Source organism: Mus caroli, unplaced genomic scaffold (assembly GCF_978045245.1).
Source record: "Mus caroli unplaced genomic scaffold, Mus_caroli_1 scaffold_5, whole genome shotgun sequence".
In the NCBI taxonomy this organism is placed as follows: Eukaryota; Metazoa; Chordata; class Mammalia; order Rodentia; family Muridae; genus Mus; species Mus caroli.
This window is the reverse complement of record NW_028227260.1, coordinates 127,827,867-127,844,933: the sequence shown is the minus strand read 5'-3', so window position 1 is coordinate 127,844,933 and position 17,067 is coordinate 127,827,867. Positions and strand designations below refer to the sequence as shown.

The 17,067-nt window shown below is 46.6% G+C and overlaps 1 protein-coding gene across 2 annotated transcripts in view; it reads right to left on the bottom strand.

Moving 5' to 3' along the window:
• Positions 1–4,953: 4,953 nt before the first annotated feature.
• Positions 4,954–17,067, bottom strand: part of Xpnpep2 (X-prolyl aminopeptidase 2) — a 30,799-nt gene continuing 18,685 nt past the window's right edge. Inside the window, exons 15-22 of one of the 2 annotated variants that reach the window (XM_029472944.2) lie at positions 15,906–15,977; positions 14,000–14,060; positions 12,663–12,732; positions 11,996–12,100; positions 11,572–11,631; positions 10,801–10,877; positions 7,366–7,455; positions 4,954–6,805 (exon numbers count right to left, since the gene is read on the bottom strand). In XM_029472944.2, the coding sequence (XP_029328804.1) occupies positions 6,611–6,805; positions 7,366–7,455; positions 10,801–10,877; positions 11,572–11,631; positions 11,996–12,100; positions 12,663–12,732; positions 14,000–14,060; positions 15,906–15,977 (730 nt within the window). In that variant the 3' untranslated portion in view covers positions 4,954–6,610. The remainder of the gene's footprint in view (positions 6,806–7,365; positions 7,456–10,800; positions 10,878–11,571; positions 11,632–11,995; positions 12,101–12,662; positions 12,733–13,999; positions 14,061–15,905; positions 15,978–17,067) is intronic. The other variant, XM_021153652.3, reaches the window with a different exon arrangement.

Here is a 17,067-nt window from a genome sequence, read left to right as displayed (position 1 = left end):
ACAGTTGTGTGTGTGTGTGTGTGTGTCCATGTATCTGTGGGTGGTGTTTAGGGTTATCTTGCTAACGGTGGGGGAGTCTGAACCCTCAGGATGTAGCAGTGCTGAAGTCACTGAGCCCTTGTAGACTGTCTTTACACATAGCGGCCCCCCACCAGCATTCTCTTTTGGTAGATGGTGGTGGGTGGGATATATAGGTCAGGTGGGATCCAGACACGAGGCGTTGCATTTCTTGTGCCTTTGAATGGGTGCATCCCTGCTTTGAGAGATAAGAGTTTGGATACTGAAGGGATACCTCCATTTGGAAAAGCTTCCTCTAAGGATTCTTATCTCACTTCCTACCCTCAATTCATTATGCTCTACAGGTAATTTGTTGGCTTCATAACACCCCCACCCCCAGCTGCATTTTCCAGAAAATCAAGGCACAGAGAGGTTAAGTGACTTATGACTGCACAGCTAGTAATTGATGATGGGGGCTGAGTTCGGAACATGGGCAGGTCTTGGTCTGGGGCCACACTATTAAGCATTTTGGTTAAGGTGCCTCTAATACAGAGTGGTTTTTTTTGGGGGGGTAGATGAAAGAGTTGTGGAACATTTTGTCATAGCCTTTTCTCTATGCTAGGATTATGTTAGGCTGGGTACAGGACTAGATGCCACAGGGCCACCTCGAAGCAGGCCCAGAGAGGCGTGAACAGGATGAGGAAGGCATCTCAAGTCACATGATTTGCATTCCAGCCGCACTACGTGGGGCTGATTAAGTGGGAATGACGTGTGTGTGTGTGTGTGGGGGGGGCTTATCATCACGACAAGGAGAAAAGCAACTTTGCCTAGAGAGTTGTGGGAGGGATTTGAAGCAAGTCAAGGTCTAACACCTGCCATGTACAGGAACACATAAATATGGCCAGGAACGATGAGGAATAGGAAAATGGATGGCTTGGACTTGTTAGGACGAAGAAGTTTTGGACACTTAGCTGATCCGAATTCAGTCTTTGTTAAGTAGTGGTCTTGTCTCTAGAAATCTCAAAGCGAGGATTATACAGTGTCTTGAAATACGTGGGGATTTCCAGCTCATGAGGTGAAGCTCATCACCTCAGCAGCCTGGCTTGTAATCTCTGTCTTAGGCAGGGAGAGTGCAGGCAGGGTAACTGCAAGCAAGGGCAGAGGAGGCCAAGAGACAAGGGGTAGGAACCTCTTGCATCTGTGCCTAACATAGAACATGTGCAAGAGGCACACAGGGCTTTCAGCTCAGGAACACCGGGGAGCTCCTGCCAGCAAGACAATCATATCTGGAGTTCTGAACTCGTGATAAGGTCTTGGTTCAAAAACAAAAACCACCTGCCAGCAGCTGTGGCAGTTACCCTCCGAAGAGGAGGCGGGGCTCTGGTGCTCAGAACAAAACAGGCTAGGACTCATTGGAGGACTAGGTGTGGCTGGGTTGCTCTGCGTAGGACTCAGTTACCAGGTTCCTGAGTTACTACCAGGACTAGGATACCAGGACAAAAGTCTATGATCAATGAGCTTCAGAGGCCATGGGGACAATTTTTGAGGATTCTAGGAGTGAGGAAGAGAATACTTCCCAGTAAGGGAGGCAGGTTGAACTGAATTCAAAATGTTCTTAAGGGATACAGAACCTGGGGCAAATGACATCATATATGATGAGGCTTTGTGAAGACCGATAACGTGGGTCTCGTGTTTGAGTGTGTGTGTGTGTGTGAGAGAGAGAGAGACAGAGACAGAGAGACACAGAGAGACAGACAGACAGACAGATGGACAGACAGAGACAGAGACACCAGGCTTATTACAGATCACCTACACAGAGTACTCATAGAACATACTTGATCCCTGGTGGATGACCCTACATCAGTTCCCTCTGGGAGACATTTATTTTTTTTTTTAACCTTACCAAAGCCAAGACAAATTTGGTGACAACTATTTTGGAGCCCCTGCCTCCTCCCTACATCCCTGGCACCTCCTACTTTCTTGTACCCCCTTTGAACCTCTGCCCCGTGGTCCCATGGACCCAAATCTTGTGTGTCTCCATAGCTTATGCGTTTCTACCTTGTCAAGTCAAGGTCCCTCTACCCAAACAAGAACACAGGCAGCATGGCAAGTAAAAAGGCCTGAAGCTGCTTGGGACCAGCTAGGAGGGAAACCAGTTTTTCAGCTTCAGGGCCTTGCCACAGCCCACTGGGGTTTTCTCAACCAACCATCCTACCCGACATAAGCTGCTTGCTAAGTTCCTGTTTCATAGAGAAACACAGAAGTTAAGAGATGGGCCAGCCTCAGAGCTAGGGCTGGCTGAGTGGGGGCTTGGGAAGGACCTCCCACTCCCAGTTGTGATGAGCCATGGGGGATGGGCCAGGGATGGACAGAGAAGAAAGAGTGACTACTAAATCTTCATATTCCTATTTTTCTGAGACCAAGAGTGTCCAACTATTGATTTGAGGAAGTGCCCAGTGAGGTGGTCAATTTTTGAGGGCTCTAGGAGTGACGTGGGTTAAGTAGTAGATAGCCCAGCCCCTTCTGAGGCCCATGACCAGCTACAGCCTGTTGACTTGCAAAGAGTGAGAGCTGACTTTGTTATCACTTGTAGCTGAATGTTTATACTCCCCATGAGCGTATTTGTGCATCTGCCAATTTTCACATATCCTTTTGAAGTCTAAGAATGATTTAAAACACAAAGGATTTTAATATCAATACTTGGAGGCTGAGGTAGTAGGATTGCCATGAATTCAAGATCAACCTGGAGAATTATAGGCCATCCGGATCATATTAGGAAGAGCCTGCCTCAGCAACAACAAAGAAATAAAAATGTGGCTGAGGGTGAAGCTTGGTGGTCTAGTCTCCCAGCACTTGGGAGAGAACAGCAGGAGGGTAGAGTCTGAGGCCAGCCTGGGGTAGAGAGAGAGCCTAAGTCTGACAAATAGATCTCAATAGCTTACCACTTTCATCAGAGTTACATGACCTCAAACAGGTCCCCCGGGTTTCAGTTTGCTCACTAGAGGCAGTATGGGAAGGACAGAAGAACACATTCAAAGTGGAGAAGATAAACACCCATGCACCCATGCTAGGCGCTATCTGTCTGTCTGTCTGTCTGTCTCTCTGTGTCTCTGTGTCTCTCTGTTTCTCTGTCTGTCTCCCTCCCTCCTTTGCTCTCCCTCCTCTGCTTACAGAGCAGGGGATAGCTCTCAGCTCTCAGTGACTTCTCCAGCACCACACCTGCCTGCTCCCACGCTGCTCCCTGTCATGACAATAACGGACTAAGCCTTTGAAACCATAAGCAAGCCCCCAATTAAATGCTTTCCTTTATAAAAAGAAAAACAAAAAAGAAGACTGGAGAGCACAGCCAAAGCAGAGTGTCTGGGATTGAATCCTGGCTCTGGTCCTGGCTGGCGGTATGACCTTGGGTGTGTCCTTTTTTCTTTCTGGTTGCGATGTTCCTATTCAAGACTGAATATGGAACTTGCAGGGTTGGGTGCAGAATGGAAGTGTGGGGCTCTTTTTAAAAAGCATTAAGACGTATGAAACAAGGCAGAGGGTACAAGCAAAGCCAGCTTCCACTACATAGTGACCTTGAGGCCACGCTGGATTACAAGAGGCTCTGTCTCAAAAAACAAAAACCAATGAACAGATAAATGAAAACAAAAAAGGAAGGAAGGAAGAAAAGAATTGTAAGACACGAGGCTGGGAAGAGACCATAAAACCCAGCTTGAGGCCCTTCTGAGCACAAGTCCCTGAAAAAAAAATGCCCAGATTACCCACCCACAAATCTGACCCTTCAACTACTTCAAGCACACTTGTATGGAAAGCCCAGGGGGCTGCTTGCTGCTAGAGCCCTGCTTTCTGTGACAGGCCCTGCAGCGTTTCTAAGGAAACTCGGGCTCTAGGGAGCATAGTTAGAAAAAGCCAAATTAGACTCTAGCCCCAACAGCCTTTTCAGAGGGAGAGGGGGAGGGGAGAGGAGGAGAGGGGAAGGAGAAGGGGAGGGGGCAAGAGGGAGAGGGGAAGAGGGAGGGGAAGGAGAAAGGTAATTTGAGCCCCAAATAAATTGTTTCCCCATCTACCTCTGAAGTTAGCTTGTGGTAGGTGAAAAACAACATTATTATCTTTTGTCTGTGTAGCTTCCTGATTTACAGAATAATGCCACATCCGGGTCTTACAGGCCAGTTCTCTACAACCTCATCAGGAAGTCTGCATGGGTAGTTTACAGAACTGATAACCAAAGACTAGAAAGGAGACGTGACTTGCCCAAGGCCACACGGCTGCTTCAATGGAGACTAGAAGCCTTAGTTAGATACCTAACTCCTAGGAACAGGGAAGGACCTTTCCATATGGCCTGCTGCACAACAGCGATAAGGTCAGGAGAGATAAGGGAGAGCCGAAGGAGCTATCTGTCTTTAATTCCTAATGATGTCTTAGGAGCTCCTTCAGGTGCCTGTCTTAACTGTATACTCAGTGTCTTCCTGACCCTACAGTGAGGCTCTTAAACAGGAACAGTTGGGGTCAGCCCTCCAGGTCTCACGGTATGGTATGGAGTTGCTGACCTGGCTGGAGTCCCTTCTACAGCCGCTCATCTGAGGCAGGGCTTAATCTCAAGGCCCAGGGAAGCTAAATCACAAGGAGAAGATTGGGTGGGGTTTCTAGGTTTGGCTTGAATGAGCTGCAACTAGGGCTTGGTTAGTGTTCGTGACGGGAAGAATGTCAAGTGGCAGGGCACACAGGACAGGCTCGGGCAGGCCGGCCCTGGAAAGCAAGGCAGTCCAGAATTGGCTTCTCCTCAGCTGTGTGAGCACAGTGGATCTGGCTTTCTCATTTGAAAAGTGGCATGAGCCACACCCCCCATCTTCTCTTCCGAGAGCAGGTCCTTGAGCCATCTGTTGGTTTGAATTCTCTTTTATTTGGCGACTCGATACGCAAGCCACCTTGAGCAAGTTGCTTGCCTTCCAGCCTCTCTGAAAACGAGAAGGGTGCCAATGTCTCCTCATGGCTTGGGAGGATCAAATAAGACAGCGCAGAGAAAGCTCTCCGAATGCTGGGGCGGAATGCAGTGACTGGAGTAAGGATGTGGTGACGTTTTAGGAACAGTAGTAGCTCTCAGAGACCAAGTGACATCTCAGGCTCAGCCATGACAGGCTTGTCAATAAGGACAAGACAGCTCTGCAGGCCTTTGGAAGCAGATTTGGGTGGCTGTAGTATGTGTGTGTGTTGGGGGGGCATGCGCATACCCACGTTAAGGTAGAAGGTCGATATCAGAAATCATCTTCTATGGCTCTTCTGTCTTATGCATCAAGGTAGGACAGGTAGGGTTTCTCAGTCAACCCAAAAGTTAGTCTGTTTGCTCTGGGGATGCCCTGTCTCCACCTTGGGAGAGTAGATTTCTAGGTAGGCCTCCACACCCACCTAGCACTCATGTATATGATTTCTGGGGATAGGAACTCTGGTCCTCACCCTTGTGTAACCAGTGCTTTAACCACAGAGACATCTCCACGGCCTCCATACATCATTTTCACATTCAGAAAATTAGGCCTTGTTGGTCCAGCCCAGGCAAACTCTGAGCCTTTGTCCAACACTGGGCCCCTAGAACCTTGGTTCGCATCTTCAATGTGCTCCCTTGAGACAAAAGAGCTGGCTGCAACTTTTATGGAGCACACTTAACAAGTTTCCAAAGCCTCTCTTGTCTCCTTCATTATGTTGTAACAACCTCCATACAGGCTCGGGGTAGCTGGCTGGGCATGGAATACATGCACATGAGCACAAGCACGCACACACACTAACACGCATGCCCATGAGCACATTCTCAATCCCACGTGTCTCTCTACTGAGATTCTGGGAGCCTCACATCCCTGCCCCCCACCTCAGCCTCTTCTCTTCCTCCCCCACCACAAAAGCCACAGGTACCAGCAGCCTCCTCCAGTACAGCAATAGCAGACACAATGCAAAACCAGAGGCAGGCATCTTTGCAAAGTTGTTTTAAGCATCTAGCAGGATGTGAGCCCAGGTGGCTAACGGCTAGACAGGGCCAGACCAGAGAAACCACTGATGACAGTGGGTTCAATAAATGAGGCAGGGGCTGAAATGTAGGGTAAGATGGGGAGAGGTACACATTATTGACTGAGGTGTTCAGTTCCAGGCCACAGCTGACTTCAACTTATCTGTTCTCCCCAATACTACAGTGGGAGTTTGAGACCAGAGTACCCAGTCGCTTCCTTCTCCAAATACAGCAGACAGGCTACTGTAGGCTTATGGGTAAGAGTGGCCAGAGGCACCTTTAAAAAGTCTGGAGTCAGTGTGGGTGGCAAAAGCTCTGGCCTTCTCCAGCAGGCAGGGATAGGATGGAGCCCTCTGAGGGTTACCCTATAGGGTCCTTTACTTTGGGAGAGAGGGACTCACTGTAGCAGGCTCTGCTATCCCAGGGCCCAGGGGTGGGAGTTCATGATAAAGTATGTCCATCTGGGAGAAGGTAGAATGTGTTGTCTGGGATCTGGCCAATGGCTTCAAGGTAGTGAGCCATCAGTAGCCCTTGGGACATGTATGGCATAAGGAGAGGACAGCTGAGCAGAAGCAAATGAATCCCCAGATGCAAGTGAACAGTCCACAGGAGAATCAGGAGCCTCTAGCTACTCCAGCGGAGGATGGCAAGGGCAGAGGCTACCCACAGAGAGGTCCAGGAGATGATATGAGGGGCCCTGGCTGATAGGGGCTCCGTGTGCCGCTCCAGCCATGCAAACTCCTCCAGCAGCTGGCGACGCTGCAGTTCTGGGCCTACATTCTCACGAATGGTCTGATAGTAGCGGTTCAGGTACTGGAGCTGCAAAAGGAAGAGGGTTGGTGCTAAGCTGCCAAAAGATGAAGTCTTGCCATCATGTAGTCCCCAGGATTCTAGCTTCACTGTGGACTAGGGACCCAGTCACTTTCAGACCTCTGCTACCTTCTGGGGCTTGCCAGAGACCCTGCTCCTTGGTGGTTGCTTAATATTATAGTGATATTCATGGAGAAGAGGTTGATGTCTGGCACAGGAATATAAAGGAAACAGAGAAATCATCTCCATTTTACAAAAGAGGAGACTGGGGCCCAGCATGGGGAAGGAACCACATCTTCCTATGCCTTCTGGTAGCAGAGCTCAGAATCCCAGTCTCAGATTCCCAAACTGAGTTGGGGCTTGCCGGTCTGACAAGAAAGTCCTAGAAGCTTTTGGATGGCTGACAAGCTGGAAGGATGTGCTCCCAAGGAGTAGCATGGCACAATGTGGATCTTCCCGGTGAAGGACAGAAGCCCTTAGAGTAAGGGGAAGAGAGGCGAGAAAGGCCTAGGGTGATTGGAAGTCAGCTCTTCATAGGCTAAGGAGTAGGCAGTACTAAGGACACTTACCTGCTCTGGGGACAGCAGCCTGACATCGATGAGGTTTCGGTCATAGGGCACAAAGGACACCAATTCAAAAGTCAGGTAGTCCCCTGGGTACTGAATTTCCATAGGGAAGGGAAGAAAGCAAGAAAAGTAAGAGAGGTTGAGACACTGGCTGGAAGGAGTCAGGAACCGAGGGGAGGGAGTGATCCTTGCCAGGTCTGCATACTGCAGCTAGACTTGAGCATTCTAGAGTCCTTTTCTTGGCCATTTCTCTTGTCTACTGCCCAGCATCCTACTTCCTGCTTCCTGAAAGAGTAGATTCATGTTTGATTCTCAGAGTGTGAGTATCAACAGTGTGTAGGGAGCATGTTAAACATTTGGGTTGTAGGGAGTACTTCCAAGACCCACTGGAGGTAGAACATCTAGGGCACGACCTTAGGACATATGTACCTATGTTTAAATAGCCTCGAAATGTTATTTAATCTCATCTATCTATCTTTCTATCTTTCTTTCTTTCTATCTATCTATCTATCTATCTATCTATCTATCTATCTATCCATCTATCTATCTATCTTTCTATCTTCTATCTATAGGTAAGATCTCCTGTTGCCTAGGCTGCCTTCATATTCACTGTGTATCAGAGCATGACCTTGAACCTTTGATCTCCTGCCTCTTATGTGCCACCAGGTCCAGTTCATTTGGTACTGAGGAGGAACCCTAGGCTAAAACTGAGCATATCCCAGTGTCCACAGGTGCCAGAAGAGGGTGTCGGATCCGCAGAAACTCAAGGTCCAGATGGGTATAAGCTTCCATATGGATGCCGGGAACTGGTCCTGGGACCTAAGAGTTTTATGCTCTTAACTGCTAAGCTATCTCCCTCAACTCCAGGATCACGTTAAAGGGGATGTGTAAGGATCTAAAGTATGGGGATATACACTGATTTACTTAACTAGCCATGGGTTTGGGGGCTATTTGCATTTATTTTTACTATTACTATTAGTGCTACAAGTTGTTAACTATGTAAACATCTTGAACTTTTGGGACTATATTCGGATCTTACACATCTGGTGGAGGGATAGCTGAGACACAAGGCATAGACACTTTAATGGATATTTTGATAGATATTTTTTAACTGCCCTCCACAAAGTTTACCCCAATGTATACTTCCCCCAACAGTGCATGGGGGTGCTCACCATACCACATACTCACCAGCACTGGGTATTATCAAAGTCTTTAAGTTTGACTAATCTGGTAACTGTATATTATACACATACATATACACATGTTTTAAAAAGTCACACAAAGTGGATACTACCATACACATTTCTCTGTACCTTCCTCTACTACTTTTACATAGTGCTAAACCAAGGGGAATGATATATTTTGATTTATACATGTTTAAGAATGTTGTTGAGCATTTTTTCACATGTGTCAAATTATTGTTCGTTTTTTTTTTTTTTTTTTTTTTTGGTTTTTTGAGACAGGGTTTCTCTGTGTAGTCCTGGCTGTCCTGGAACTCACTCTGTAGACCAGGCTGGCCTCGAACTCAGAAATCCGCCTGCCTCTGCCTCCCAAGTGCTGGGATTAAAGGCGTGCACCACCACGCCCGGCTTATTGTTCGTTTTATTGAACTGTCTCTTCATGTCTTTTGCTCATTTCTCCCAGTTTTGATCTTATAGCTTTTTATCTTTACAGTAAATTAAGAATATTCATTTTTTCTTTGTTGCACTTAACTTGAAACAACCTTTTGTTTTGTTGTTGTTTTGTTTCTAAAGATTTGTTTATTTTATATATGTGAGTACACTGTCCTTGTCTTCAGACACATCAGAAGAGGGCATAAGATCCTATTACAGATGGTTGTGAGCCACCATGTGGTTACTGGGAATTGAACTCAGGACCTCTGGAAGACCAGTGCTCTCAATCACTTAGCTATCTCTCTAGCCCTTGAAACATCTTTTGATTTTGGCTATGATATGATTTTTATACAGACATTTTCTTTTTCTTTTTTCCCCCATACCCTCCCCCCTCCACTCCCCTACCCACCCACTCCCACTTCTTGGCCCTGGTGTTCCCCTGTACTGAGGCATATAAAGTTTGCAAGACCAAGGGGTCTCTCTTCCCATTGATGGCTGACTAGGCCATCTTCTGCTACAAATGCAGCGAGAGACACGAGCTACAGGGGGTACTGGTTAGTTCATATTGTTGTTCCACCTATAGGGTTGCAGACTCCTTTAACTCCTCGGGTACTTTCTCTAGCTCCTCCATTGGTGGCCCTGTGTTCCATCCAATAGCTGACTATACAGTCATTTTCTATTCAATTTAATTTTGAGCCCTTTTCCTCATCACTTCTGGGTCTTTTCTTGAAAGGTCCTTTTCCACTTGGGATTATAAATGAATTTATATAGGTTTTCTTGTAGGCCTTAGTAGTTCTATTGTTCACCATGAAACTTCAGTCCATCTGCCAGTAGGAGGAGGGAGCCAAGAGCGGGTAAGGGGTATGTGGATATGATCAAGGTACATGGTACCCCCGATTTCATTCAATGACTATGTGATAACAAACCCTCTTTGGTTCATCTGGGATTTTCTTTGCTGTAACAATGATGACATTTTGTTTATTCCCCACAATGATTAATTGTTCATTGCCTTGCCTATTTGTGAAGTGATTTCTTTTCTCTCCTGTGGTGAAGCACCAGCTAACTCCCCATGTTTATGTGAATTAGAGGTTTATTTCTGGACTGGCTGTTTTGATTCATTATTCTCGATGTCTGTTTCCTCTCCAGTGCCACCTTGGTTTTGTCGGGATAGTTTATGCTTGGCTTGGATAGGTCTGGTTTTCCCTATTGCTCCTCAAGCTTTCAATGTTCTTATTTTCCTAGCTGCTTTGCGTGTTTATTTTCACAAATAAACTTGACTATCATCGGTGAAGTCACAAAACTATCCACTTAACAGTGAAATTGAGGTTGTCTTGAATTTATAGATCAATTTACAGAGAATGGCATGTTCATAATATCAAGGCTTCCTCCCAGAGAGCACCATTTACTTAAATCTTTTTTATGCCCCTTAGCCGAGTTTCTCTGTGTAAGTCTTTTAAAGTTTATATCCAGGTATTTCATCTGGTTGGTTGCTATAATATCAAATCTTTATTTCTAACAAGCTCCCCTGGGGATTATTATGTGCACCAAAAAGAGTGATTTAGGGCAGGGATGCTGATTCACTTGGTCTGGAGTGGGGCCTGGCACTGATATTAAAAAACAAAACACAACAAAATCCCTAGCTTCCCAGATGATGCCAATGTGTAGCTTGAGAAACGGATTTATAGAATTCTTGAGGACCCAAGTAAGACTTCAGATCAATTCATACATGTACATCAAATGCCCCTCTCTTTTGGCCTTCCTTACTCCCATTGATCCCAGAGTCAGAATCATGCTGTCCACATGTGTCTAGCCCATGGCACATTACCTTGGTTTTTGCTTCTACCACAAGGGCGACATCTTCAAGACGGATTCCAAACTCCCCATCGTGGTAGTATCCAGGTTCTGAGAGATATGTGTAGAGATTCTAGTGATATTAAGTCACGGGAAAGACAGACCCATTCTCAGGTTGCCTATGCCTACCCACAAGTAACTGCATAGCCTGGCAGCTTTGCTGCCTATGGCTTTGGCTCTGTCAGCACTACAACTTGTTAGACACCAGGCCTTAAATCCTCTCTGGTAAAACTTGGTCTCACTTTCTCTCCTTTGTTGTCTAGTAAGGAAGACTGGAGCCTGCTTGGGGCTCTAATCTCTGTGTGCCATTATCCTATTACCCCAGCATTTGATAGACAGCTCCATAGTCTGGGTATCCACTTGGAAGCCATTTCCCAAGGATAAAAGGAGATTTTCATAAGAAAATCCAGGTATATTGGCACATGCTTGTAATCCCAGTACCGAAAGGGTGGAAGTAGGAGACTGGGAACTTAAGGCCAGCTTCAGCTATATAATGAGTTCAAGGATAGCTTGTGCCATATAAGATGGTCTGAAACAAAACAGCAAAAACGAAGGTATGGGCAGAGGGACTTGGAGTAAGGGTGTGATAACCATTTGGGTCTAGATTTGGGAAAGAAAGCAGTGATAGAGCCCAAGCTAAGCCACAGCTCGGCATGCTCCCTAAAGATGGGTGCATATGACTGCACTCCCCAGCTAACTCTACTCTGGGATTGGGTGGTAAGGTGGAGGGACTCAAGAACCATACCAATGGAAGTGAACATGCCCTTGGCCATGGCAATGTTGTTATACTGGAATCCCACTGGCCCTGGGAAGGAAGATATAAGCATGGTTTTAGTTCTCTATATCACCAGCTTGGAAGTGAGGAGATTCTGGGGAAGAAAGGTAGCTAGAGGGAAGGTCCCTAGGTATGTCTAGAAGAACTTGTCATATCTTGACACACCAGACAGACTTTGCCTTTTCCTTCTCAGACTATGCCATTTGGTCAACGGGCCTTGGTTCTCTCTGGAATGCCCACTGGCAGTATTCTTCATTTAGCTCTTGGAGCATCCTTCTCTATCTGGTGACCTTGGGTGGGTCATACCTTTTTGGAGGGGTTGGTAATTCCATGGTGGTGGAAGGCTCTATTTCATAGGAGAGGGTCAAACAGAGATGGCTGAGAATATACTTACACTCATGCACACAGAGGAAGTTGCCAATGCCATGACCTGTCCCATGACCATAATTGAGCCCAACTTCCCATAAGGCTCTTCGGGCAAAGGCTTCCACCACTCTCCCTGAAAGGGAAAAGAGATTGTTTCCAGTCCGTTGGCTGGACCCTAGACTGTCTACCTTGGCATTTCCTACTCCATGTCTAGGGTGGTACGTGAGCATAAGAGCTCTTAAGAGGACACTGGGGTGGGATGGAGAAAGGCTGATGGATGAAAGTAGGAAGTGTCTCTCTGATAAATCCAGTCCTATCCCTCACTATCTCGAGGGATACATACATTAGACTTATTATCTGGACTGATGACTCTACTGAAATGTTTTCTCATGACATAGGCCTTAGCACTTTGACAATAATGTCCTCCAAGAATTTATATATGATGTCTGAAGCTCACACTGACTTTCCCTGCCTCTGAGCAACAACACTGGATTAAGAGGCAGAGGACTTGGGTTCAAGGCCGGGTACCCCCAGTAATCCTATGTAGGACCTTGGACAAATCCTCTTTCCTGGCTAGACTTTCTTCTTTAAATGAGAGCGATGGGCTATCCCACTGGCCTCCCAGGATAGCAATCCAAGTCCCATAAAATCAGAGCCTTGAGGTGCCTGGGTCCAGTCTGTTTTCTGGAATCTACCTGATGTAGCAGCAGGAAAGACAAGTCTGGAAAGATCGATGTTTCCCATTAGCACTCGAGTATAGGCCTCCTGGTAAGGAAAGGGGAGGAAGAGGTAATATGAAGCACAGGAGGAGAGATAGGGGAATTTCCAGCTGCTTGGGTCTTAGAATAGATGGGAATGGAGGCCCAGGACAAAGGGTAGGAGACACATTCTCATGTGCAGTCACTCACTCAGGTTTTGGAAGATGACCAAGTGAAGGTAGGGGGAAAAGGTGTTTCCAAAGCTGGGGCCAATTCCATGTGCTTCTCTTAGGCTCATATACAGGGGTCATAGTCATGTGCAAAGGAAATGTAGAGGGTAGTGACTGAGTAGGTGACAGGCTCAAGTTTAGAATCCTGGCTTGGCCACTCACTGACTCTCTCCCCTCTCTATACCTTGGTGTCCTTATATTTGATAGGATGCTAGTGGTACCTGGTTGCTAAAGTCATAAGATAAAGTAGACTGACAATGAGCAGAAGCCAGTGAGCAAATGCTCAAGCAGAGTTAGCCTGCTTACTCCTTTATCCCTCACAGGTAGGCTTGCAGTTTGCTATGTGGCCAAGGTTGGCTTTGAGCAGTAAAAGCTTCCTGTCTTAACTGCCCCAGTATGTGCTACCATGCCTTAGCAACTTCCTTTAGCTTTCCTTAAGGTCTGAAGTGTGGGTTGGGTCTGATCATGTAGCAGAGCCTGTTTCCTGTTGGGGGAGAGAGAGATGGGCAGTGGTGACCTATTCTGGTCACTGCTAGTGGCCATGTGGTCACATCCTTTCCCCATACTCCTGCACTGGCTTGCCATTTGGGGCCCTGGGGAAACAGACTCCTCAACAGGCTGGTCTATGAGTTCCCGGAGGCCTGCACAACAGGGCTCCCTGTTCTGTGTTCCTGGTCTGCTGGCTGCATCTTAGCAGCTCCTTGGTCTACTCAGCACCCCGCCAGTGTCCTTGGTTCCACTCCAGCTGTGCAGACCTCCCTGTTTTCAGACCAGCTCTAGTTCTTCTGGATCTCAGATTCCCTGTGCTGTTTTTCTCCACTAAAAAGAGTTTTCCCTCCCTTTTGCAGAGCACAGGCTAACCATCCAGATGACCAATATCTATACATTCATACATGGACACAACAAGAGGATGCACATGGCCTGAGGTCTTGGTGGAGGCCCGATTTTGCATTGGCTTTCCTGGTACTTTTTGTGTGACCTTGGGCAAACTAAATCACTTCTCTGGGCCTCGGTTTTACTCTCATCAATTTGAAAGGGCTCTTGATGAGTAAACTGAAGGCACTTGGAGTAAACTGAAGGGAAAAATTAGGGTCCAGCACTTACCTTTTGGAAGGCAGTAGGAGTGCCCCAATGTACTGTTCTGGTGATATCTGTGGTCCCATCCCTGTGGAGAGAGAGAACTAATACATCTAATTCTGCTGAGGACTTGGGTGGAGGGCCCAGGGCCATGGTCTTCCTGTATATTTACTATTGTTTGTTTCTACTGGGCTTTGAGTGACTGGGCTGGAATAGGACATGTGAAAGGGCAAAAGGGAGAGAGAGAACTGGGCATGGTGGTGCAGACCTGTAATCTTGGTATGCAGGAGAATGAGTTAGGAAGATTGTGATGGCAATGCCAGTCTGGGCTACACAGTGAGATCGTGTCAGGAAGAGAGAAAGGAAGAAAGAAAGAAAAAAGAGAGAAAGAGAGAGAGAAAGAAAGAAAGAGAGAGAGAAAGAAAGAAAGAAAGAAAGAAAGAAAGAAAGAAAGAAAGAAAGAAAGATTGATGGATGGGAGGGGGATAGAGGATAGGTACCACCATTAGAATCATATCTCAGCATCCATGTAACAAAGAGACTTAGTAGAATTCTTAAGGTAAAAGTCACTATGTTCAGGGCATTGCCTACCTCTGTCTATCTGTCTGTCTATCTATCTATCTATCTATCTATCTATCTATCTATCTATCTATCTATCTCTATCTCTATATCTCTATATCTATATATATTTATCTCAATAATTACAGATGGGAAGACTGAGGTTGAGAAAGGTGACAATATCCTAACATTTCTACAGTCATAGCCATTTACTATTTATAGGACACTTCTGCATCTCCCCACAGAGGGCAGCAGAGCAGGCTTCCTTATTAAAGATGAGGCCACTGAACCCATTAGGCTGTGAGGTTGTCTCCTTCCCCAAGATTTGGTTAAAGCCAGGCTAGAGAAAATGCTGACTCCGCATAAGATGCTCTTGGTTATGGGCATGGCTTGGAATTCCATGAAAGTGAAGCCAGAGCCAGCAGGTCCAACTCACAATCATTAGCTGTAGTGGTTCCCCCAGACAGGCACGGAGCATAGCCATCCCATGGGGGAGGCATGGAAAAAGGGTCCCAGGACTCTGGGGCTTCTTGAGACTAGGTCATGGGGCATGGGGAACTTCTTCCTCGGGAGAGAAGAGGAAGTGAGGTGACTATTTCCCTACCTCACCCTCTTCTAAGCATGCCCCAACCCAACACGCCCCCACAGATGTACTTCCTCTTTACAGCCATCTCAAGTTCACACAGCATCAATCTAGTGAGAAGTACAGGCTGCTAAACTGAGCACATGGCAAGCTGGCTCCCCAACAGGTGTGCTATGAACAAGAGCCTCTGTCCTTGGTGCGTTCACCCTTTCCACGGGATAGAAGTTGGGAAACCCAATAAAACTGTGAATGATTAGCCACACATTTCAAAGGAATATGGTTAGCTCATTAGGCATGATTGTCACACTGGAACTGTGTAGGTTAACACTGTACAAAACAATCACTTCTAAAGGGCTTCGTCTTTTATCTGCCTCCATCTTCAACCTTACGTGGTCACTCCTCTTGCCACAGGGAATGAGCTGATGTGGGCTATGTCTAGGGCTTGCTTGAGTGGGTGAGAATATAGGTGCTCACGTTTGTGCAGCCAGGCAGATCTGTGTAAATAATTTGCAGACTTGAAAAAAAAAATTCCTTAAGCAAGTCCAGTCTTTTCCTAAGTCTCACCCGGTGCTGCATGAGTGCCCCCATTATTCTAACCTCTGTGTGTTTTCTACTGTGCAGATGCCCACAATGGGAACATGAGAAGGCTGCTCAGGGCTTATTCAATACAGTTCCCTGCTTTAATCAAATGAAGACCTATGACTCAGGAAAGGCATCTTCAGCCAGCCTCAGGAAATCCAGAATGTCTGAGCTAAGCGCTAGGCCAAGGCACAGTGGGGTGGGTATACATACCAGTATTGCCCCCCAGAATCCACCAGGTACATCTCATCCGAGGACAGCTTACGGTGCAGCTCTTTTGTTGGGCTAGGAATGAAAAACAAATACTGAGAGGAGAGACTCTGAACCCTGCACTAGGCAAACAGGGTGGAGCTGAGACCAGGGGCTAAGGAGCAACAGAAGAACTCCCTTTACTTGGGGGCTAGCCTTCCAGGCTCTCTGCGCTGGGGAAATAATCTCTACACAGCTGCCAATCCTGGCAAGCACTTGGCTCTGACAGAAGCTGCAGCTGCTGTCTTAGCACACTTCTGTTTATCCTGCATATGGCCAAGCAGGACTTTGGTCCTTGGAAAGAGGAGCTAAGAGTTTCAGAGGCTACTTGGTTTGGCCATCTCTCCTCACATAAGAACAAACCCACAGAGGCAAGAGGCTTGCACGAGGTACACAGCAAAGCAAAGAGGTTCTGGGCCTGAACTCTCTTTCTCTGTAAGTCCTTGATACATCCAAGAGGGCCCCAAGGAGCTAGTGCATAGGAAGAGAGGGGACTTTAAAAATAGGGCTGGACAACAATATTTTGGGGGACTAAGGTATATCAGCCCTACTATGCTCGAGCTTCCACGGGCAAAGGTTGGGGAGGGACCAGGGAGGGAGAACTCTTTTAGGCATGCCAGGTCTTTCTCTGGAGGGCCTCTGACTCCTCTTTTGTCAAGTCCAGGCCAACTTGATGCATTTGGTTAATTTGGTCCTCCAAATTTTATCAGGCAGGCCTATCATGGCTTGTTTTCTGTGAGACCAAGTATTTGACTATCTTATATTTTGCACTCACTATAGTTGACAGAAGCTGAATAGACAGGCCTTTTCTCTGTGGGGTTTTGTGTGATTATACTCATGCCTGAAATCACAAATTGCTAGCCTGACTGAGTTATGAAGCAAACCCCATCTCAAGCTAGCTGTGGTGATGCATACCTTTAATCCCAGCACTTAAGAAACCTTCGTCAGGAAGATTAGGAAACCCAATCTTGACTATGTAATGAGTTTGAGACTAGCCTGGGCTACATTAAACATTGTCTCAAAAACAAAAACAAAAACAAAAACAAAAACAAATACTACTACCAACAACAAAACCCAAACAAACCACCAACCAACCAACCAAAAAACCCAAGTCAAAAAACTATTT